Source organism: Carassius carassius, chromosome 40, assembly GCF_963082965.1.
Source record: "Carassius carassius chromosome 40, fCarCar2.1, whole genome shotgun sequence".
NCBI classification, from domain to species: domain Eukaryota; kingdom Metazoa; phylum Chordata; class Actinopteri; order Cypriniformes; family Cyprinidae; genus Carassius; species Carassius carassius.
In genome coordinates, this window is record NC_081794.1 from 14,039,882 (window position 1) to 14,064,423 (window position 24,542).

At 38.0% G+C, this 24,542-nt stretch overlaps 2 protein-coding genes across 5 annotated transcripts in view; one reads left to right on the forward strand and one right to left on the reverse strand.

Moving 5' to 3' along the window:
* On the reverse strand, nt 1-2,871 carry cby1 (chibby homolog 1 (Drosophila)). Of its 2 annotated transcripts, XM_059532115.1 has the most exons (6): nt 2,854-2,871; nt 1,300-1,389; nt 865-971; nt 672-777; nt 470-582; nt 1-358 (listed from the first exon to the last, which is right to left on the reverse strand). In XM_059532115.1, exons 3-6 carry the CDS (start codon nt 940-942, stop codon nt 335-337), a joined length of 321 nt encoding a protein of 106 aa, XP_059388098.1. In that variant the 5' UTR covers nt 943-971; nt 1,300-1,389; nt 2,854-2,871; the 3' UTR covers nt 1-334. The 2 variants fall into 2 exon arrangements, with proteins under 2 accessions (XP_059388098.1, XP_059388096.1); XM_059532113.1 differs by lacking the exon at nt 2,854-2,871 and having other exon boundaries at nt 1-365.
* The window catches only part of zc3h7bb (zinc finger CCCH-type containing 7Bb), a 26,651-nt gene continuing 4,389 nt past the window's right edge, over nt 2,281-24,542 (forward strand). For 2 of the 3 annotated variants that reach the window (XM_059532112.1, XM_059532110.1), the window contains exons 1-19: nt 2,281-2,534; nt 3,506-3,566; nt 3,679-3,715; nt 3,829-4,026; nt 4,143-4,301; nt 4,885-4,965; nt 5,062-5,121; nt 5,227-5,269; nt 5,399-5,649; nt 5,750-6,050; nt 6,495-6,553; nt 6,677-6,776; nt 9,607-9,768; nt 20,178-20,383; nt 20,485-20,585; nt 20,705-20,886; nt 23,609-23,685; nt 23,846-24,105; nt 24,316-24,421. In XM_059532112.1, the coding sequence (XP_059388095.1) occupies nt 3,508-3,566; nt 3,679-3,715; nt 3,829-4,026; nt 4,143-4,301; nt 4,885-4,965; nt 5,062-5,121; nt 5,227-5,269; nt 5,399-5,649; nt 5,750-6,050; nt 6,495-6,553; nt 6,677-6,776; nt 9,607-9,768; nt 20,178-20,383; nt 20,485-20,585; nt 20,705-20,886; nt 23,609-23,685; nt 23,846-24,105; nt 24,316-24,421 (2,442 nt within the window). In that variant the 5' untranslated portion in view covers nt 2,281-2,534; nt 3,506-3,507. The remainder of the gene's footprint in view (nt 2,535-3,505; nt 3,567-3,678; nt 3,716-3,828; nt 4,027-4,142; nt 4,302-4,884; nt 4,966-5,061; nt 5,122-5,226; nt 5,270-5,398; nt 5,650-5,749; nt 6,051-6,494; nt 6,554-6,676; nt 6,777-9,606; nt 9,769-20,177; nt 20,384-20,484; nt 20,586-20,704; nt 20,887-23,608; nt 23,686-23,845; nt 24,106-24,315; nt 24,422-24,542) is intronic. The other variant, XM_059532111.1, reaches the window with a different exon arrangement.

Below are 24,542 nucleotides of genomic sequence, written 5' to 3' on the forward strand. Positions count from 1 at the left end.
ATGTTATTTATAAAGTTTTGAATGCATTTCCAATGCAACACAGTTATTTATAAGGCAAAATAAACAGGACACTACCTGAAATTATTAATTAGAACTAAACAAAAAAACAACCTATTTTTCCACATAATTGGCAATAAAACAGTAAAAAAATTAAAAAGAAAATATACAAAGTGATATAAAAAAAAAAATTAAATTGTGTAATATGTAAGTGATATTTAAATATAGTCTTGCAATAGCTCCACCAATTTCATTGTAAAAAGACGGAATCCCTTTATTTCCTTTCATCACTTTTTTCTCCGAGAATTACTCTTCACATCTTCAAGTTCCTTCTGTATTAGATGTGTTTCTGCTGTTGACTCTGAAAGCTTAAAGGAAAAAAGCTAAATCACTTTGCAGTTTGCGGTGTGTAATTTCTAATTGTATATAGATATAGCCTACATATTTTTCAAGCTATTGTAGCTTCACTCACCATATCAAGAAGAACCTCAATCTTTAGCCTGAGGAGATTATTCTCCTCTTCTAATTGTAGATTCCTTTTCTTCAGTCGCTGTACCTCTCTTCCCGATACATTACCTCCTGACTCTGTGATTGAGAAAGACATTCATTACATTCCTTAAAAAGGCTTGCTATCATTAAATTGAAATTGATCTTTTTATAGCAGGAGGCCATACCTGAAATCCACTGGCCATCTTCAAATTTCAAGCTCTGGCCACCAATATTCATCATCGGAGAGCCATATTCCAGACCTAATTCAATCTCCCGTGTTGACCGATCCAACTGATAAAAACAATAAATTATGATTGGGCTTCTAAATACATATTATTTGATTTAAAATGCATCTTACTAACAGAAAATTGTACTTACTGTATGTAGATTGGAGAGAGATGCAGACTTCCGAGGTGGTGTTTTTTTGGGACTGAATATGTTGCCAAACAAGGGCATTTTTGAGGTAAATAGTCAGACTTTCCAACCTGCATCAACATAACATAATTCAATACATGGTCTTTTTAGCAGTATACTCTGTAGCCAACAGACAGTGTCCGCATCAGGCTATTACAATTGTCCGGCTAAGAAAGACAAAAGCAATTATTCTTGATTTCAAAATGGAAATTAAAAAAGTTATTAATAAGTTAAGATAAAACATTAATAATAAGGTGACTAGCCTTCGAAAATCTTCGAAAGACTAACATTAGTTACTAGCAAGCAGCTAATTATCAATATATAGTCTTCAATACATCGATCAAGCACAACATTTTTTTATAAATGCGTGTGCAACGTAAAAAAACAACAATAACTTACTCTGCTGCTTTAGTTTCTCCTCACGACTGATTCAACGATGCTCCCTAAAGCCGAAGAAATGTGTAAACAAACGGCTGATTCCGGAGGAGCCTAGCAACGGCGGAAGTTCAATTTTATAAGTTAAAAGTACCTTTTCAAATAACACCCTACATTTAATTATGAGATATTTCTAATGCTATTTTAATTTGGTGGTGGATTTTCGAGAGAAAATGCACAGATTGCACCAGTGTTATGATTAAGTACATTATCCTTTGTCTTTCTTGAAAACCCTTCCTAGTTAACCTCATGTCAGGACAGCCCTGGCCATAGATATTTATATTTATATAAATCTATGCCTCTGACACTCTCTAAAATTTCAGATAATAACAATAATTCTGTGGTATTCCTCAGATATCTTGTAAAGTACATAGAAATGCACATTTAGCGGCATAAAATGCTGTTGGTTTGCCCACTTCTAGTTTCGTTAGGCTGTTAAAATAATTTTTAATACTTACTGACATGCTGAATGAGCTCCATTGTGTGAATAATAAATCATTTTGGAGATGTGATCACAAATCACTAAGCAGGTTGGGAAAATATATATTACAAAAACTTGCACAATAACTAAATATTAGCTTTGATATACTACTATGAAAATCACTATGGATTTATTTAATCCTGCTGACGTGATACAGTCAGCAACTGTTAATTGTAGTCTAATTTAAAAATAGTCAAACAACATTTATTTATTTAATTGATGGATGATTTCCTAAAAACTAAAAGTTAAACATGATATGAATTTATAATGACGCTATAATATCTATATAAATAATCGACCTCTAAACCAGAGATTGACATTTGTACCTGAATTAAATTAACAATTTATTTATTTATTTATTTTATTTTATATTATTTTTTCAAATAAACGGGAGATTTTTTGGCTTTTGCTTTATGAAATAGCAGCCAAGTTTTAGTAAAGAAAAAAAAACATGCGCCACTTTGAACAAAAAAGGCTCCCCTCTCTTCCTTTAGGACCTCACAGTCTGGACGGTTTAGTTAAACTTGAGCGCAACTTAAGAGGCACATGTTTTGTCCTTTGATTTGGGGCAGGCGAATGAAATCAAAGTATGATTTGGAAGGAATAAAACACCCAAACCCTTTGCCTGATAATTAAACGGATTTATTTCTTTAACAAACAGTCTCTGGTGGAAGAGAAGATCTGAAGGCTTCGGTGGGTTGAATGTCCTCCTCATAAGGTTCTGTTTTAGCTTGCTACATAGCTGACTTTTGCAATGAATACTAATTTGTATGTAACATTTTAATAATCAAACCGCTCTGGTGTTTACTTTATCATCTGCTGTTTTATGCCAGTTGCTATTATTAAGGTGTAACGTTAGCGTGCCAATTGGTTACCGGGAGAATTTTAAAGAGATTTTATATGATACCGTCTAGAAAAGGTCCGTTAGAATTTAATTATAAAATATTACAAGCTAGGAAAATGTTTTGGATGTTTATTGGAACTGTTTTGTGGCGGCATATAAAACTCACCATGGATATTAATTGGTGTAAACAAACCTGAAGTTGACAGCATTAGCAGGCTAGCCGAACGCTAGCTAGCATTCAAGCTAATGCTAACAGTGCTAACCCGAAGCCCGTGCAAGTTAACTTTCTCATTAGTGTGTTCCGCTGACACTACCCTGTAACGTTAAGACGGTAAAATATGTTAAATATTCTAAATTATATTGAAGAGCGTTCAAGTACGATTAAAGGATTGCTGGTATTTGTTTTTGTTTTCTGAATCCGGAGATAGTTGTATTAGTGGGTGTTTTTCCCAGGCGAGTCCGGGGAGTTGCTTATCTCGAATTTTGGGCCTTCGAGATGATATATCTGTGATATCTATTTTTTTGTGCTTATAATTATTTGTTAAATTACTTTGTGCTCAGTTATGACTTGAAAAGTATGAATCATTAATATTTCCTGATTAATTACCTCAACTACATTTTCTACACCAGTATACCAGTTTTATCTATGTATGTATCTATGTTTGCTAGAATTTTTAAAACCCATATAACTGAAATGTTTTACGCAAAATCTTGTGCTTTTATCTTTTTCTAAAACCACTTTCAGTAATTGTATGTTTTGTCCCTACAAGGTGTATTTACATTTTTACGTTAGTTGTTTGTTCAAACGTAATAAAATGTTGCTTATTGTTTGTGATATGTTACAGCTATGGATTTAGAACGACAGAAGCGCAAAGAAGAAATTCAGAAAGCTTTGGGATTCATTCAGTAAGTGTGTAGACTTATGTGTTGCATCTCCATAATGCATTTATAATATTAACTTCTTCCCCTGTACTCTGTTGAAAATTTGCTAAAATATATATCTATTTTTTTTTGCCAGATCATCTTTGCCTTTCCCCGAACCTGAAGGTTATGAGGTATGCTTTATATGTGACATCTCTGGAGAAAAATGGCCCCACCTAGATAGTCCGTATTTATTGTATTTCATGAGCTTAATTCAAATAGAAGCTCTCTTGCTTTCTTTACTCAGGCATTCCTGACTCAGCTAGTATGTAATTTGCTGGATGAAGGTAACACCGTATATCGTGATGGAGAGTGGAGACAGGCAGCGCTCCATTACAGCGAGGGTGTGAATGTAGCTCGATATGCTCAGTCTGAAGCACTGGTCATTCCCCCTGAGCTGTTAGAGAGCCTTTATGTGAACCGGGCAGCTGCACATTATAGTCTGGTAAGTTCCATCAGCTGAGGATTTAATTAAATTGAAGGATGTGCAAATTATGTAGTAATTCAATATTGATTCAGGCAATTTCTGCAAATCTGCCTTCCCTTGTATTTTTTATTTAGGGGGAGTATGAGCGGGGCGTGCAGGACTGTGATAGCGCACTGTGCGTGTCGGAGGGCAGTCGCAGGGCGCTCTACAGGAAGGCACTTTGTCTGAGGGAGCTGGGCAGACTCAGAGAAGCTTATGAGTGTGGCACCGGATGCCTATTAACTGCCCCTCACGTATGTTATAATATGCAGAATAAATAGAACATTAATCTGTAATTTGTGTTATGTATACAATTCAAATGTTTGAAGTCATAATGTTTTTATCATTCTTTGTATTGAGCAAAGACACATTAAATGAATCAAAACTGACTTTTAAAATTTCACAAAAGATTTCCTTTTCAAATAAATACTGCTATATTGAACTTTCTATTCAGAGAATCCTGTAGAAATGTCTTATTCCACAAAAATATCAAGCAGTACAACAGTTGTCAACATTGATAAACCAACATGTCTCTTCATCAGTAAACTAGAATTATTTCAGAAGGAGACACCGAGAAGTGGAGCAATGGCTGCTAGAAATTCAGCTGTATCAGTACAGGAATAAATTGCTTTTTAAAATTAAATAAAAATAGATTTTTTTTTAAAAAATGTAATATTTTACAATATAACTGTTTTTACTGCATTTTTGATCTGATAAATGCAGCCTTACTGAGCATAAGAGACCCCTCAAAAACATAAACATTTTACTGACCCCAACATTTTGAATGGTAGTGTATATAATTTAAGGTATCTTAATCATTTACTTTATTTTACTCAGGATCGGCAAGTCAGTGAGCTTGCTCAGGATCTAGCTAACAAACTTGGTTTGAAAATCCGCAAAGCATACGTCAGCCCTCAGGTTTGTGTTTTTTTTATAGATTTTTAGGTTTAAAAATGGATCATTTGCAGTTGATATAGTTGTACTCATTCCAACATGTCACACTTTTTATTCCAGCTTGATTCTACATCATCTGCGACCGACAGCAATGGAGAAACTAATTCTCCTACAGGGGAGGCAAGTTTTACAAAAAAGTTGTTCTTTAAAATAAAAGCTGTTTTGTAAATTTGAGAATTTCATAGTTTGGATTACTTGAACAAATCTCCTTGTTTTTCTTTTCAGACCTCCTCAAATGGTCTTGAGTCTTTGAGTGATATTGGATCAGGTATGTTATTTAAATATACATGCACCAGTATTTAAAAAGTCTAATTAAACATTAATTAGAGTACATTAATGGATATTCATTAAGCAAAAATGATTTGGGTGGTTCAGTGTTCTCATCTTTATCCCACAGATTTAACAAGTGCCCAGTGCATCCCCGCTCCTCTGGCAACACCAATCCCAGTAAGTGATGACCCACAGATGCCCTCACTGAGCCCAGTTGTGCCCCAAGATATGCCAGAAAGCCCAAGCCAGGAGCCATCGGGGCGGGTGCCGTACTCTGTACCTGTATCTGAACACATGGGTGAATGTGTGATGAATGAGGACACTTCATGTCTGGACACGTTGCTGGAAAGTATTCCCAAAGGAGCTGAGGTCAGCGTGGTGAGTGGAATAGAGAGCTGTATGGAGGGACAGTGGGACATAGTTGCTCAATACTGGATTGATCAATGTAAAAGTACTGATTTTCTTATCTGTCCATCAGAACCCAGTTCAAGGGGCCATTCCCACTAACCTACCAAACACTGCTGTGGGTTTGAGGCCTCCGTACTCTCCGGGTCTCCCAGCATCCTCCCCTCAGCTCACGACTCAATATTTAAACTCTGCTGTCAGTCCTCTCTCCCCACTGGAGTCCTCCTCAGTGCTAGGTCAAAGCGAAGCCTCTTCCCAGACGATGGACTCCCTCGGCTCCTTTAGCTCTGGAGCTGGAGATGCTGCTGGGAAGGGGTGGTCTGGATCACTAATCGCAGGAGGACTGGATTCCCTTTCTGAGTACACACTTCCCGGTGAGTGTTTTAACTTGAAATGTGATACACACTACCATTCAAAAGAAATGTTTACTTTTATTTAGCAAGGAAGCATTTAATTCATGGCATTTTAAATGCTACATAAATAAATTCAGTTTCCACAAAAATATTAAGCACCACATCTGTATTCAATGTCTATAAGAATTAGAAATTAATAGAATGATTTCTGAAGGGTCATGTGACACTGAGTAAAATATACACAAAAAAATCTGGTTGCATTATTAATAATATTTTATAATATTACTGTATTTTGATCAAATAAATGCAGCCTAGGTGAGCATGCCAGACTACTTTGAAAAACAATAAAACTGACTTCATACCTGTATTTAAATAATATATCAAAAGTCTTGACAGGACAATAGTCCATTATCGATAAATCAAGTATTTTTATTCCATTCATTTTACTTTCTTTATTAATCTTAGGTGGACGAATCTCTCACAGTTTCATCCCCAGTTTGCGGAATCATAATTCCTCCAATGCAGTGAGTACAAAATGTTCCGTAGTTGTAAATTGCTCAGTCTTACTCAATATTTCTTCTTTGTATGTAAATTTAAATGGTTTGATATCTATCACCTACTCCAAGAATTGTTCTTGCTTCCAACAGAATGGACCAGTTGGTACCAATCTTTCTCTGCTGTCACGAAACCCTCTGGCTGCCACACATGAGTTCAGACAGGCCTGCAATGCTTGCTACAGTCGCATAGGTATTGTACTTCTTAACTGTGCGAAATGAAAAATAAGATGCATATTAGGGTTGTGCCAATAGACGATAGTATCGTTTATCGACGATAGTCAGAGATATCGACATAAGCAGATTTCTCTGTCTAATAAAGATTATATTAGGCAAATTTTCCTATGAATGTATTAGATTATAATAATAAAAATATTTTTATTAGGCGGCTTATTATAATTTGGCTATCAAACTGCCCAACTATTTCACTTTAGCACCGCATTTCACACACACACCGCGGGCGAACGAGCGCAGGAGAAATAGAGCCTGTAGTCGCTGAAGTGGTCCGCTTTTACTCCGATAACTCGTTAAATCCATGAAATGAAAGAGATAGAAAACAAGGAGTTGGCAAACACGCTTTTCTCATACATGAGAAATTAACTCTTTCTTGGCGTTACAAATAAAGTAAAGACAAAATAATAAGACGGCAGAGTGAACTTCTCATCCATAGTGGTTCTCACGTAGTCCCTCTCTTAAAGACTGATCACTTAACTTATAACACTCACTGTGTGGTGATGAGGTAGAAGGACTATGTGAGAACCACTATGGATGATAATTTCACTCTGCCGCCTTATTTATATGCACACCGAACTATAATGTGATGCATGCAAAATACATACAACCCGAATTCCGGAAAAGTTGGGACGTTTTTTAAATTTTAATAAAATGAAAACTAAAAGACTTTCAAATCACATGAGCCAATATTTTATTCACAATAGAACATAGATAACATAGCAAATGTTTAAACTGAGAAAGTTTACAATTTTATGCACAAAATGAGCTCATTTCAATTTTGATTTCTGCTACAGGTCTCAAAATAGTTGGAACGGGACATGTTTACCATGGTGTAGCATCTCCTTTTCTTTTCAAAACAGTTTGAAGACGTCTGGGCATTGAGGCTATGAGTTGCTGGAGTTTTGCTGTTGGAATTTGGTCCCATTCTTGCCTTATATAGATTTCCAGCTGCTGAAGAGTTCGTGGTCGTCTTTGACGTATTTTTCGTTTAATGATGCGCCAAATGTTCTCTATAGGTGAAAGATCTGGACTGCAGGCAGGCCAGGTTAGCACCCGGACTCTTCTACGACGAAGCCATGCTGTTGTTATAGCTGCAGTATGTGGTTTTGCATTGTCCTGCTGAAATAAACAAGGCCTTCCCCGAAATAGACGTTGTTTGGAGGGAAGCATATGTTGCTCTAAAACCTTTATATACCTTTCAGCATTCACAGAGCCTTCCAAAACATGCAAGCTGCCCATACCGTATGCACTTATGCACCCCCATACCATCAGAGATGCTGGCTTTTGAACTGAACGCTGATAACATGCTGGAAGGTCTCCCTCCTCTTTAGCCCGGAGGACACGGTGTCCGTGATTTCCAACAAGAATGTCAAATTTGGACTCGTCTGACCATAAAACACTATTCCACTTTGAAATAGTCCATTTTAAATGAGCCTTGGCCCACAGGACACGACGGCGCTTCTGGACCATGTTCACATATGGCTTCCTTTTTGCATGATAGAGCTTTAGTTGCCATCTGCTGATGGCATGGCGGATTGTTTACCGACAGTGGTTTCTGAAAGTATTCCTGGGCCCATTTAGTAATGTCATTGACACAATCATGCCGATGAGTGATGCAGTGTCGTCTGAGAGCCCGAAGACCACGGGCATCCAATAAAGGTCTCCGGCCTTGTCCCTTACGCACAGAGATTTCTCCAGTTTCTCTGAATCTTTTGATGATGTTATGCACTGTAGATGATGAGATTTGCAAAGCCTTTGCAATTTGACGTTGAGGAACATTGTTTTTAAAGTTTTCCACAATTTTTTTACGCAGTCTTTCACAGATTGGAGAGCCTCTGCCCATCTTTACTTCTGAGAGACTCTGCTTCTCTAAGACAAAGCTTTTATAGCTAATCATGTTACAGACCTGATATCAATTAACTTAATTAATCACTAGATGTTCTCCCAGCTGAATCTTTTCAAAGCTGCTTGCTTTTTTAGCCATTTGTTGCCCCCGTGCCAACTTTTTTGAGACCTGTAGCAGGCATTAAATTTTAAATGAGCTAATTAAGTGGATAAAAGTGTAAAATTTCTCAGTTTAAACATTTGCTACGTTATCTATGTTCTATTGTGAATAAAATATTGGCTCATGTGATTTGAAATTCCTTTAGTTTTCATTTTATTAAAATTTTAAAAAACGTCCCAACATTTCCGGAATTCGGGTTGTAGATTTGGCCGTTACAAAGTCTCCATCCACAAACAGACGTACATCATCTGCAGATAAAAGGTATTTCATTGCACTTTAACAAGTAATCTGAATGGCCTATATGTGTAAAATTTTAAAGAGCCCTCATTAACTGAGTTTAATGCCACAGTTATGTTAGAAAGCATCTCATTCTTGTTTCTGTGGTGGTGCATCGATCTCGTCATGAGGTGCACGGTCCGGAGCGCTGTATGACTGATGCATCAGTTCAGTTCAACTTTACTCCAAATACAGGAACTTACCTGTTCTGAATACTTTATATTTAACGTGTTCATTTATGCCCACCAATTATGCCAATTGGTGATTTCAAAGGTTCTCTCTCGCGCACCTGTGCGGTTTAAAACACCAAATAGTTATGCTATAACAAGAACATAAGAGTCTCTCTCTTGCGCCACCCATGCACGATAATAACGTGTATTGTCGATCTCACGGGCTGACGATATGACGATTTGAAAAATTACCATATCGCCCAAGACTACTGCATATAAGAACTATTCCTAAACATGTTGTATCTGTCTGAAAGAAGTGTATTTTTTTTCTGTCTAAGGGCCACGGGTCATGGACTACCATTATCAACCTGATGCAGCGCATCGCTGTAAGAGAGATGTGCTGCTCTGTCGCCTCAGATCCTCAGATGACCCAACCTGGAAGAGGGTGCGACCCCGTCCTGCTCGTAATAACTTCCTTGGGGCCTTTGTTCTCTGCAAAGGTATGGCTCAGTGTTTATTATAGAATTGTGGAAATGATGATGTACTGAATAGATGTTTGGGATGTACATTACTCTAAAATGGGTGTGGCCAGTGTTAAAGTAAGCTTGTGATCTAACAATTCACTTGTTTTATTAACGTGTTTATTACAAATCCTGCTGATGTATATGCATCGATCTTGAAACATGAATTTTTGAATCTTGATTTGTTTCAGTCCTGTTACTCGCAGTCACATGAGCAAATGACGGCTCTCTCACAATAGTGCTTTGGTCTTGAGTCAAATGCTCACAACACATTGATGAAAGCTACCAGTTCATTGCGTGGCCACGACTAATAAAAAAAATCTTACTACTATAAAAATCTTATTGCAATTTTCTTTGATAAAATACTGTTATATAATTGTTTATATGGGAGAGCAGGATATAGGGAAAAAACCTGCAAAATAGGGATTTTAAAAATAGTCGCATTCAGTACCAGGAAACTGATGGAAAGGAAACATGGAATGATTTCCTAGGTTTGTTCGGCTCTAAAATATTTTATCTGCACATTGCACTTTTTGGTATATATCTAAATAGCCTGTATATACATGTGTTCAGTGTTTACTTTAAAGTGGAATAAGTAGTTTTTTAACTCGAGACACATTAGAAGAAGCATTTACATAATCTTATGAATGCTCTAAAATATAGGATCAAATCTGTAATTGAATTCGTTGTGAACAGCATTAAATCAAATTATTCTGAATTTGAGGAATTCAAATGTGCAAATCAGAAACATGTGAATGGTATGGTGTTATTTCCCTGTCAAATATCGAGAGCGCATTATTATAGCGCGAAAGTACATGAATATAATCAGGGTGCGATTTGCAGGGGGGGGGGGGGGTGCGTGGGATTTCCCCCTTTCTGGTCAATGTATCCCTGTCTCTGCTTAATTATTTTTATACCCCCCCTCAAAGTGATCAGTGCTACTACACTAGTGGCGAGACGGATCACGAAACTTATCACGGATCCGTGGTTTGATTAAAGTCAAATTTATTTTAAAATGCGCCACCTTGGCTGGCTCTGATATAGCTGCCGTGCAGCCTCTCTGTATTCACCACTCTGCAGACTTGCTCTGCATGTCCCGCCCACGGCGCTATCTGCTTGGTTACACCTCACGAGTAATAGCCTATCAACACTTGCGAGACGGTTGAAGCCTGTCCGCTGGGCAGTGGAGTTGATGACTTGGCGTCTTTGTCGTTAGATTTAGCGACTTTTTTTTCCAAAAGAGCGACTAGCGACAAATCTAGTGACTTTTTGGTCAATCATTTTTTAGTCTCTGAGACTCTCTGGTGCTGCCGCACGAGCACGAGGTCTCTCTTTCCCAGCGCGAGCCTCTCTCTCTGCATCTGCTGTGTTTAGCGAGCGCAGAGAGAAGCAGCACTTTCAGTAAAAAAAAAAGAGATTCTGTTGCTTCTAACTCTATTTTACAAGCAAGTATAGCCGACATCAGTCATCAGCCACTGACTTTATCGTATTTGTATTTGATTTCATTAGTGCAGATTAATGTTTGAGAGCTGGTTATGTAGTCTTAATGGACCGCGTTTCAGTCATTATAATATTCATTCCGTTGTCTGACAACAGAAACATTAAAATATAGTAATAAAAACAATTTTATTGAATTAAATTAAATGGCTAAATTAAATTGCAGTATGTGAGCATAGGGAGGCAATACAATACGATGCACTTACATCATAAATATGCTGTTCATGTAGTTCATGTTGTCATGATTTATTTTTATGAATTAAAATGTTTCAAAACACCTGAATATAATGCGCGAGCGCGAATGTCTCTGCGCGGGAACTGGGCGCGCGCTCTCAGATACACGTTGCTCTTTTAAGAATTTTCTCTGGGCTCGCTCAGAGCGTATGCCTGCACTTAAAACATGTTCAGTGCAATCGCAAATCTCTCCTCTTCGCTTAAAGTAAGCGTGTATGTGCTTAGACTGTGTCCCGTGCTTTCGCGCATGGCCAAGTAATCTTCTCTTCGATTTCTTTCTCTTTGCTCTTGGCATAAACGCTGTCAAAACGGCAACAACCAATCAGAAATAGGCTTCAAGGACTGACCAATGAAAACGCGACATCGTACATGGAATCTTATTGGTTGATATTGAACCGACCACAAACATTTTTTTTTTATTGAACATCATTAACAACACAAATTGGCCTGGTACAACAAAAGAAAAATCTTCACAGACAACAGACAAGCACCTTACATGAGGTAGAAAATACAAATAATGTAAATAAAGAGGTGAAAAAGAAAAAAAAAAAGGACACCTAGGGGTTTTCAGAAAGTTTCACATCCTCAATCAAAGTAGATACAATTAAAGCATTCTTTTTCTTAATTAACTTAAGTGATGAAAAATAATGACAAAGTTCTTTATGAAAAGCATTAAAGTTTGAAAGTGTTTTCAGGAATCTATTCTTTTTTTGATGCTTTCTTTTTATTGTTTTTCTTTAAACATTATACAGATGGGGTAGGGGGCAACAAAAAAAAAAAAACAGACAAACTAAGGAATGAAAAAGAACATGTTGGATCACCATGCTTCTACAGTTTGATCCTTTCTCAATGTTAATGTGATGGTCTTTGTTCTGTCGATTGTTTGTATTCAGTCCATTTCTCCCACTTTTGGCAGTATTGATCCTCTTGAGTCCTTATTCTGTAGGTCAGTTGTTCCATAATATGTATTTCGTCCATAACTGTCATCCAATCGTCCTGTAATGGTGGGTCAATCTTGTACCATTTTCTTGTAATTGCCTTTTTACAGGCTGCTAACATAATTTTCAATATGTATCTATCTTCTTTCAACACATTTCCCGTAATGACACCAAGATATAATAATGTACAGGACTTGGGTACAGCATAATCCAGAGCTTTGATTATAACTAAGTGAACATCTTCCCAAAATTTTGCGATCTTAGGACAGAGCCAGAACACATGCGAATGATTCACGTTTACATCTCCACAGCTTCTCCAGCATGGCTGTGGTAATGAAGTATGTTTATTCCTAATTTTGGGTGTTATAAAAAATCTAATTAAATTTTTCCAGCAATGTAACCTCCAGACACGCGATGATGTTGTTGATTGCTGTGTTTTCCAAATATATGACCATTCATCATCCGATATGTTCACTCCCAACTCTCTCTGCCACTTCAATTTTACATACATTGTTGTATTCCCTCTTGCCTCCATTATATGTCCATAAATTGTAGAGATTATTTTAAATTTCTTTGCATTGTAGGCTTCAATTATGCTTTTGATTGTTGGATTTTTGTCCAAATTTACACTGGGTTTTATTTTTTTATTGAAAAAGTCCCTTATCTGCAAATATCTGAAATGATCTTGATTACTTAGATCATATTTTTGTTTAATCTCCTGAAAGCTCATGAAATTCTCATTTTTAATTAGTGTACAAATTGCTGTTAATCCATTAGGAATCCATTGTTTGAATCTTTGGTCAAGGGAACCAGGGATGAAACCCTTGTCATAAGCTATCCACCGAAGCAGTCCGAGCTCTTTCTCCAATTTGTATTTTCGTACCAGATTAAACCATATTTTTAACGTAAACTGAGTGACTGTATTCACCTGTTTAATTACACTCATTGCTTCTTCTCTGTCTCCAATAAGACTTTGAATTTCTCTTCCTTGTACCGATTTTTCTAAATCCTTCCATTTGGCTATATAATCTTTGTCACACCAACAAATTTCTTGCATAATTTGTGCAGCATGAAAATTTCCCTTAAGATATGGCAGTGCCAAACCCCCCTTGTCCTTTTTTATCTGTAACGTTTCAAATTTGATTCTCGGTCTGCGGCCATTCCATATAAACCTTGACATGATTTTGTCCCACAGTCTGAATTGTTTTTCGGGTATCTCAATGGGTAGTGACTGAAAGAGGTAAAGAAGTCGGGGTAGAACACTCATTTTTATGGTCTCTATTCGTGAACCAATGTCTAGCGGAAGGAGAGCCCACCTGTCAAAATCACTCTTAATTTCCTTATCTAGTTTGACATAATTATGTTCATATAGATCATCAGTGTTTTGTGTTAAAGTGACCCCAAGATATTTCATTTTTGTTGCTTTCCAGTTCAGATGATATTTTTGTTGTATGATTTTGGAAGGTAAATAGTTAAATGTTAAAATCTGTGTTTTGGTCAAATTAAGTTTGTATCCAGAATAAAAGCCAAATGTTTCGAGTTGGTTGATTAGTATGGGAATGCATGTGTCTGGGTCCTCTAAAAAACAGACCACATCATCGGCAAAAAGTCCAATGATATGTTCCTCTTCCCCAACTTCTATTCCTTTAAGATTACTATTTTGCCTGATTGCTTGTGCCAGGGGATCTATGAAGATTGCAAACAAGGTTGGAGAAAGACAGCAGCCCTGTCTGGTAGATCGTCCTAAATTTATGCTCCCAGTTAGACTGCCATTTATTCTTATCCTTGCGGTCGGGTTTTGGTAAAGCGTTTTAATACATCTGACAGCTTTGTGGTTAAGTCCAAATTTCTCAAGTACCTGATGTAGAAAAGTCCAATTTATGCTATCAAAAGCCTTCTCTGCATCAAGGCTTATTAAGGCTGCACATTTTCCCTTTTCTAGAATATGGTTGATAATATATAAAGTTCTCCTTGTGTTATCTTGGGCTTGACGTCCCTTAATAAAGCCAGTCTGGTCTTCATCTATAATGTCACTGATAAAATATTCATATCTTTTGGCGATAATTGAGGTATACAATTTATAGTCAACATTGAGTAGTGATATGGGTCTATAGTCTGAACAAGTCTCACTGTTGTTTTTCTATGGGATCACTGATATTACCGCTTCATTCCAGGAAGGAGGCATTTCACCATGTTCAAGTGTGTAGTTGAATGATTTTTCGAGTAGAGGTATAAGCTGTTCATTAAATGTTTTATACCACTCGGATGGTAGACCGTCACTGCCGGAGATTTATTTGTTTTTAGTTTGTTTATTGCTTTCTCTATCTCTGCTTTTGTAATGGGTGAAGTCAGATGGTCATTCTGATTTTTTCCAATTGATGGTAAGTCCAGTTTCTTAAGAAAAGCTTTCATTTGGTCGATGTTCGCGGAGGGAGGCTGACTGTATAAATCTCTATAGTAGTTCATAAACTGAGTTCCAATCTCTTTGGAGTCATGAATTATTTGATTCGTATTTGTATCCCTTATCTTGTGAATTGTCCGATCTGCTTGCTGTTTTTTCAATTGTTTTGCCAGTAATTTGGCTGCCCTTGGTCCCACTTCATAATACGATTGTTTTAGAAATCTGGTCTTCTTTTCAATTTCTGTGATTAGTATTTTATCTATATTATCCCTAAATTCTTTAATTTTTGGAAGTAGTGAGGGGTCTTGTGTAGTCTTGTGTTGTTGTTCGGTTATAAATAGCTTCTCCTTCTCCTTTTTGTAGGCCTCCTCTCTGTTTTTTTTTTTTAATTGCTGCCGTCGTAGCAACCACTTTTCCCCTTATAACTGCTTTGAGAGCATCCCATAAAATAACTGGGGTAACCTCTCCATTGTCATTTTCATTTCGATAGATTATGATGTCTTTCTTTAGTTCCTCCACATTTGACTTGTTATTTAACATTCCTACGTTTAGCCTCCATGACATATTTTTCTCTTGTACTTTCAAATTAACTGTAAGGAGAACCGCACAGTGATCAGACACATCTGCTTGTTGAATTTCACACTTCTTTTCCCTATTTAAATCATTCTTATTCATGAAAAAGTAATCGATTCTAGCATGGCTGTTGTTAGGGGGAGAATAGTGTGTGTAGTCTCTTTTAGAAGGATGTAACTCCCTCCATACATCAACTATCCCAAATTCTTTAAGTGTTCTCTTGACCATTCTCATAACCGGGTTGGTATGCTTATTTTTATTTGTCGTGTCCAGTTTACTGTTCATCACAATATTAAAGTCACCACCACATATTAATACTCCATCCATTTCTAAAATCATGGTATCAAATAGGGTTTTAAAGAATTGTTTTGCACTATTGGGTGGAGCATACACGTTAACCAGTGTCACCATTTCGTTCTCGAGTTTTCCTTTCACAAAAATAAATCTCCCTTCTTTATCACTAATTTTTTTGATACATTCAAATTTCACTGAGTTGGATATAAGTGTGATCACACCTCTTCTACATCCATGACGGTATGAGCTATAAAATGAGTTGGTATGTCCAAACCTCTTAAGTTTCTCGCTCTCCCGACTAGACAGATGCGTTTCTTGTAGAAAAATAATCTGTGACTTATCCTTCTTTAATTTGGTCATTATCTTCTTACGCTTCACAGGATTATTTAGACCATTAACATTCAACGTCAGTATTTTAGCATTATACTCTGCCATTTCTAACGAGTTTGAGCGGCAATCCAACACTGAACATATAGAACAAAACCAAAGAACAACAGTTAAACTCTGAACAATGTGACTTCCAAAATGGAGATGTACTTATCCATCCCTTGTGGTCCCTGTTGGTGGGAGGAGGGTTTTGTGCCTCACTGTAGTGGGGGCCCTCCCTAGCTGTGAGAGAAAACCCACAAATACTAGAATTGTCCAACATTTTGTGCTTGCTGCAAAACACTCCCTCTTGTCGGTTCAACTGATCTATAAACTTAAGTCGTGAGTCATTATATCTAATATGACCCAGATTTGTGCGTAACAGACTAATATTCTTTAGTGCAAAAGTAATATTGTTTTTAACAAAAAAGGATAATGATATTCGAGTTCACCCCACGACGTAGCCTTTATTTTATCCATTGCAGTTCTCTTGGTGTGAGTCTCGTCTGAACTCCGTCAGCCTCTCCCTTGCACGCTGAGCTCCACTGTCTGAAGTGTTGGTGGTGCGTTTCCATGGCAACGCTGCATTCAGTCGCTCCTCCGCTGCCGCGACGGAGTTCGCTTTGGTCACCACCTCCACCCTGATTCCGCGTCGATTCAGGTCCCGTGCTGCCTCATCGGCTGTGCTGTATATCACCAGACCGGAATCCCAGTACACCCACATCTTCGTGTAGGGTGTCTGATACCGGATCCCCTTCTCCCTCAGAGCCGCTTTGATTGGTCCGTACATCTTGCGCCTCTCCATGACGTCTGTTGCATAGTCATTATCAAAGTAAAGTCTTTTCCCATTAATCTCGATCTTCTGTTGCCACGCTTTCCTCAGGACCAACTCTTTGACTTGAAACTCCAAAAAGTTAACGATTATTGATCTCGGGGAAGAGGCAGCTGCTGGCTTTGGAATCAATGCTCTGTGTGCCCACTGGACACGGAGCTCGAGACCCTCTGGCAGGGTCAGGTGGCGTTTAAACAACTCGTTAACAAACTCAGTGACAGATCTTCCTCCTTTTTCCTCCGGCACCCCGTAAATCCTTATATTATTTCTTTTTGAGCGGTTCTCGAGATCGACAACTTTGTCCCGCATCTGCGTGTTTTCTTTCACCACCGCCAGTAGCGTTTCTTTCATCTCCAAGCAGGCCGACTCCATGTCAGCTATTCGAGTTTGTGTCTCAGCTATGTTGGCGTTTTGACTCTGAAGCTCCTGCATAACTTCACCTTTAAACTGCGAGAGGTCGTCTTTCAAAACTTTCTTCACGTCGTTTTTAAATTCGTCCAGGTCCCGTCTCATTCCTTGTTTAAAATCTTTTAGCTCTGTACGAAGCATCGTTAAAGATTGAAGCCGAGCTTTCTGGTCAGTGCTAGCTTCCCCTAGCATAGCGGTGCTAGCTTCACCTCCGTTGTCACCGTTTTCCTCGTGTACAGTAGACTCAATCACTTCTGGGTTTTGTTGCGTATCACTCGCATTTTTATTCATCATCTGACTCCTTAGCTTTCTCCCTCCGTTCATACTTAAATTAAAGCGATCTCAGTGTTATTTATATTGACAGGAGGTACTTTTCCCAAACCGACTCGAGGAGCTCGTTATTATGCGTCTTGTTGTAGCACCGCACCGGAAGCCTCGGGAATCTATTCTTGTGTAAAAAGAATTTCCCAAGAATAATGAACATGTTAACTGCCAAGACGTTCGTTTCATCTTTCATTAACATACCAAATATTATTTTTTTCCTTTGTTAATACAGGCAAATCTTCAAATTTAGGAAATAGCCAGTAATGCAAATCCACCCAAAAGGTATAAGCAAATTTACATTCATAAAACAGATGTTCTGTTGTTTCAATCTGATCATCACAAAATGAGCAACAGTTAACATCAAAACCGAATCGACATCTTAATCAAAGATGTAAAAATTCTCTCGATGGATACACTCCATTTGAACCGCACCTGGAACACATGCAATAAGTTCAATCAAGATGAGCCGAGATGGATCCGCCGAATCGACGATTTCAGGTAACCAGTTTTATTTGTTTTGATTTTAAATGTCAATTGTATCGTCTTGATTGAACTTCAGTGAACTTGTTCCATGTGCCGTTCAATATCAACCAATAAGATTCCATGTACGATATCTTTAACAGGTCTAAATTTTCTCCTATAATGCCTGATGAGGTTAGAGAACACCTGACAAGAGATCAGAGACCATTCCTTTATCCAGAATCACTCCCGACCCTTTAGATTCCCAGCTCCATGTTGGTGCTTCTCCTCTTCAGTTCACTCCTCTCATTTTCTATAGGGCTCAGGTAGAGAACTGGAATGGCCATAGCAGAAGCTTGGTTTTGTGCTCAGTGACCCATTTTTTATGTTGTTTTTAAGGTTTGTGTTTGGATTATTGTACGGTTGGAAGATCCAAATATGGCCCATTATAAGATTTTTAACAGAGTCAGTCACTTACTTGGTATTTGATAGAATTCATGATGCCATGTATTTAAACAAGATGTCCATGACCTCCAGCAGAAATATAGGCCCACAACATCAAAAATAGGGCTGCACGATGTGTCGTTTAAGCATCAATATCGTGATGTACGAATCCACAATAGTCACATCGCAGGATGTGCGATGTAGGCTGTCGTAGTTGATCCGTTATTTATTAACTGTACGGCCCTTGACGAATGTGATTCGCAGATTAATTGCACAGCAGTTTTAAAATGTTAGGTCCTGTGAGTTTAACAGGGCAGAGAGAGCGAGAGAGAGCGAGAGAGCGAGAGCCCCGGCCGCACGCTCACCGTCTTCAAACAACACGAGCTCCGTCTTGCTCTCTCTCCCTCGCGCATATTAATCAATTGACACGATGTTGTCGATGTTTAAATCATTTAAAATGAGAATGTGTGCTCACCCCATTTTTGTTTGTTAGAAAAAATTAGATTAGATTTCATATCGCAATATATATCACAGAAAAATAAAATATCGCAATGTAATTTTTTCCCAATATCGTGCAGCCCTAATCAAAAATACAGCAGTATATTTCATTGTACACATGGGGTACTTTTTATACCTGTGTGGACCAAACCCATCTTGATTGTTTGCTGCTAAAAAGCTCATTTTAAGTTTCATCTGACCATAGAAGCCAGTCCCATTTGAAGTTCTAGTCATGTCTGATAACGGAATATGCTGGATGAGCTAGGAGAATTTTTCTTGAAACCCTCTTAAACAACATGTGGTGATGTAGGTTCTGTTTGACAAAATTTTTTTTTTAAGGTTTTCTGAACCCGAGATTCAACTATTTTCTGCAATTCTCCAGCTGTGGTCCTTGGAGAGTCTTTGACCACTCAAACTCTCCTCCTCACCTGCATTAGGACGATATAGACACAAGTCCTCTTCCAGGCAGTTTCGTAACATTTTATGTTGATTGGAAATTCTTAATTATTGCCCTGATGGTGGAAATGGAAGTTTTCACTGCTCAAGCTCTTTTCTTAACGCCACTTCACCAATTAGTGAAGCTCAATTATCCTTTGCTGCACATCAGAAATATATTCTTTGTTTTTTCTCATTGTGATGGACGATTAAGGGAATTTTGGCTTTGTTTTCCCTCCTCTTTATATTTCTGTGAAACCGGTAGCCATGGCTGGATAATTTCATGTTCATAATCACGCTCAAAATTGTGAATATGAATGGAAATATACTTCAGAGATATTTTACTCATAAGAATTTCTAGGGGTGCCAATAATTGTGTCCAAGGAGTATTTGAGAAAAACCTTTATTTCATAATGATATTTGCCCCCATTTTAAATTCTTATTATCCAATGAAAGGATAGGCTACATTTTTGTGAATTTTTTTAAATTAAAGATCAAAAGGATTAACAATACAGATAAATTTTCACAGCCTTCTTTGATCATATTTACCAAGGGGGCCAATATTTTTGGCCATGACTGTATGTACATATGTAATATTATCTATTCAAATTTATAATTTCATAATACTTTTTTTTGTATTTTTATTTTTTATAATTAAGTTAATTGATCATTTGTCTCTTTTCAGAGGTACAAGAGCGTCAGGAGTGCCAGTATGGTGAAAACTGCACTTTTGCTTATTGCCAAGAGGAGATAGATATTTGGACACAAGAGAGGAAGGGAGCTCTAAGTCGTGAGCTTCTGTTTGACCCTCTGGGCACCAACGAACGACGGGCCCTTAGTGTCACCCGTCTCCTTCAGCTCCATATGGGCATGTTTATGTTCCTCTGTGAGGTAATGTGAACCTTCATATTTAATGTCTCACAGCTAGATATGTTACATTCTTGTTATGATATGTTGTCTAAGTGATCATTCTGGACTCTGGCTTCCTGTAGGAATGTTTTGACAGTAAGCCTCGTATCATTAGCAAGAGAAGCAAGGAGAATCTGGCAGTTTGTTCCAACCTCACTGCAAGACATCCATTTGATGATAACAAGTGAGTCTTTTTTTTAATTTATCTCTTGCTTCATCGAGACTTGAATCACTGATATGATTTTGCAGCACTTAAACAGCCATCGATCGCATCATATCCCCTCTCATATGTTTGTCTTACAGGTGCCTGGTGCACGTGGTTCGCTCAGCAAACGTGCGCTACAGTAAAATACGCTCTCTTCACCCACTCTGCCAGTTTGACGTTTGCCGCCATGAGGTGCGATATGGCTGCCAGCGAGAGGACAGTTGCTCCTTTGCACATTCAGTCATAGAACTCAAGTGTTGGGTGCTTCAGCAGGACACAGGTACATAAAACATGTTATAATGTTTGTATGCATCAGGGATGGAAATTGGCACCCGCCACCAGCCAAATGAGGGTGATTTTGTCTTCAGGGGGGTAAACTCGCTTCACCTACCGGCCACCGTGGCGGGTAAATAAGAATAGCATACTGTTTCACCCGGCCGGTGGACAAAATAGTTAATTTCCATCCCTGGTGTGTTTACAACACGTAATAAAGTGTAATATCATCCGAAGCAGCTACGTGGAGAAAGGCGGTGTAACAGTGTTTACAGTATTGATAGCACGCGCTCATGATTTACAAGATTGCGTGAAGAGTTGAATTTATCGCACACAAATTTCTGCCTACTGTCACGTCTCTGTCAAACCCCAGTAAGTTAATTCTCTTCCAGCATTCTGCGACATTTTTGATTATATTAGCGCTGTGCGATATGGACAAAAAAACCCTATCACGATTTTTATCAATTTTGCGATTTCGATTTTAATCACGATTTTGACACACACAGACATGCTTTACAGTCATAAATGCATTCAGTATAAATTTGAAACATATTTCCAAAAGAAAACCAATGAGAGCATTATCAAAAAGTTGTAACATGTCTCTAGAACAGACATAAGTCAAAATTATCACTAAGTAAAGATGTCAAACAAAATGTCTAGACATATGGCAAAAAATAAAATAAAACCCGTGTTCAGGGATTTATTTACTGTAGAGGTGCCTCAGGTGTTATATGTTTTGCCCAATATATTTATTGCCCAAGGTTCACACGTACTCCGTCTGCAGTGCGTATACAGTAAGTTATGTGTACGTGGTTCAGAAGCAGCAACGAGAGCGCATTATTGTAGGGCGAAAGTACATTAAAATCATGCGCGAGCGCGAATCTATCTGCTCGCATGCAGATTTTCTTTGCTATGTTAACAAAACCAGATGCGCATGCTCAGATCATATTAAATCTTTTCGCACCTTTCTATTTATAACCTTTTCTGTTCTCATCTTTTTACTGCGTGCAGTGTGAAAGTTCTGATCCGTTAACATGGGCTCGAAAAAAAAAAAAGGCTACACATCACAGACAGTGTGTGAACCTGGAGTTAGGTATATGCCCAGTCTGCTCTGTTCTCGTGCTCCACTGAGGTGTGCTGCATCCTGATTGGTTCAGTTAACATACTGCGGGTGGCCGGGGCCACGGAAAATCGTGCTATAAAGCGATTTAGAAATCGCACACACTCAAATCGCGATTTTATTTCGATTAATCGCACAGCCCTAGATTATATGGACAGTTTGTGTTTATCTTTATTGTTTTTAACGGCATAATAAGCAAACTAACAAACAGTATTATCGGTCGCGTGTCTAATAACTGCTGTCTGGGGGGATGCATTTTATTTCCAGTCTTCAAGTACTTTTTCAGAAGTTGGCTTTGTGGCTAGTAAGTTGTGACGCTGTAAACTTTTGTTTGTAGAAACAACATTTTATCGCTACACATGTTTGACCGCTCTGGCGTGACGAAACGCGTAAAAACGAGGTATTAAAAATGGTGTGTGTTCGTTTTTCGACGGCGTAAAAGTCTGCAATGCGAGATTTCTTTTAGTAATACAGTGTTGAACAGGGGACTTCTCCCCATGTGTTCCCTCAACCACAAAAAGAAAAAAGAAAACTTATACTGATGAAACCTTTCTTTTTGGAATTAAATACAACATTATGAATGCATATGAAAACTGTTTAGAATATCGCAAAAATGTTTCTGTGAATTACAAAAGTTCAATGCAGTGTATCATCCGGTTGCATACACTATGATACCAATAACAATGGTATCATAGGCAGCATTTTTGAGCATCACTGAAAAAGAAAATATCAGTATTTCATTGAGACTTGAGATTAAATAAACTGCTTAAGTATTGTTGATCTTGTAGTATTAATTTTCACATGCAGTTACACATTGTCAGTTAAAAACAAGAAAGTGGCTGGTAAAAACATAGAGTGGTTGGTAGATTTTGAAATCCACCGGCCACTGTGGCCACAAAAAAGTAAATTTCCATCCCTGGTATGAATGCACATTTCAACCTGCTGTTTTGATTTATAATCCATAAGATCAAGTATACGTGTTTAAGCTTTTTGTTTTTTGAATGTTCAGTCCCTTTAAGAAACTTTTGATTTGAAAAACAAATGATTTCATCAGTTTTTTTTTTTTTTTGGAAGAAATTCATACACAGACGATACCAATCCAAATCCGATATTGTGCGTATACTACTCTTATTATTACGAAAGGCACAAAAACATTATAAAGCACCATAAAGTGTTTGTGCACTATATTTTAAGTGTTCTGAAGACATTCCATAGTTTAATGTGAAGCATGGATGAGTATTTAAGTCATGTTCACATAAACTCTTCTCCCTGCTGCGTCTATCTTTCATCCTTGTTCAGTTCTGTCTTATGTTGATGCCTTAATTACTGTGCTATGCATTTAAAAAAAATGTCTTAATTTTATAGTGTGTGTATTTTCTAGAATATCTTTTACTGTTGAATTATCCACTAACCTAGTTAATCATAATCTATGACAAAAAATACTATTATAAAGACCGGTTTCATATTAAGATATTAAATAATATTAAAATGGGAAGGAAATGACTGTCACTTGTGCCGGTTTTTGCCCCGCGCTCTGGTTCATTACTGTGTTTGACCGAGGACAATTGAAAGCAACTGATGGTTTTTGTTTGTGCTTGTGTTGGGTCAGGTATTACCCATGAGGAGATGGTGCAAGAGTCTAAGAGACACTGGCACAGATTGGAACAGAATGCACAGAGACAGAAGGTGAGCTCGAACAACAACAGCACTGTGCTTTCTCACAAATGCTGATCTTTGATGGGAATCTTGTCTTTTTCTTTGATTTCTCCTACAGCAGATTTGATTTATGTCAGTTTTGTTGATTCAAGTCTAGTAAGGCTTTCTTTTTTTCAATTGACATCTTCAGCCCATGCTTGGGCCCCACCAGCCCAGCGGGAGCAGCAGTAACAGCAGTGCTGTCAGCGCTAGTGCTGTGGTCTCCGGAGGAGGAGACGGCGGCCTCGGGGGCGGAAGCACAGGAGGAGGTGGAGGAGGACTTGTAGGATGTGGTCGAGGGCGCGGCTTGAATCTGAAGATGAAGTTTGTCTGTGGACAGTGTTGGAGGGAGGGCCAGGTCAATGAGCCAGACAAGTCCCTGAAGTACTGCACTGCCAAAGCCAGGCACAGGTTAGTTTCCCTTATTCAAGCAGGCACCATCATTACCCCCAGGATGCACATTATGTGCTCATTAAAAATGAACATACCTTTAATGTTTACTGGAACAGTTGTAATATCACTGCTTTTATTGGACACAGTGGGCAGCAGCTTTGCTTGAGGTCAATAACAATGGTATTTGGTCTGATTATGGTTTAATGCTTTGTCTACTTTTCTTTCCAGCTGGACAAAAGAGCGCAGAGTGTTGCTTGTGAAATCATTTGAGAAGAAAAAGTGGGTGGTAGTGCGACCACTGCCTTTTTCCCGTACCTACCCCCAACAATATGATGTAAGTCAGTCCTTTGTTGATTAAATTATTGTGACTGTAAACAGAAACTGTTCTGTCAGGTTCTTCAGACAAGCAGGTTTTAGTGTTGACACTGAGCTGCGGTGCTGTTTTCATGATCTGT

Excerpts from the sequence above, each read along its gene's own strand:
- cby1 (XM_059532113.1), bottom strand. The coding sequence starts at position 942 with ATGCCCTTGTTTGGCAACATATTCAGTCCCAAAAAAACACCACCTCGG. Across the intron at positions 583-671 it reads AGATGGCCAGTGGATTTCAG|AGTCAGGAGGTAATGTATCG; the intron begins GTATGGCCTCCT and ends TCTCAATCACAG. Across the intron at positions 366-469 it reads TTGAGGTTCTTCTTGATATG|CTTTCAGAGTCAACAGCAGA; the intron begins GTGAGTGAAGCT and ends TTTTCCTTTAAG.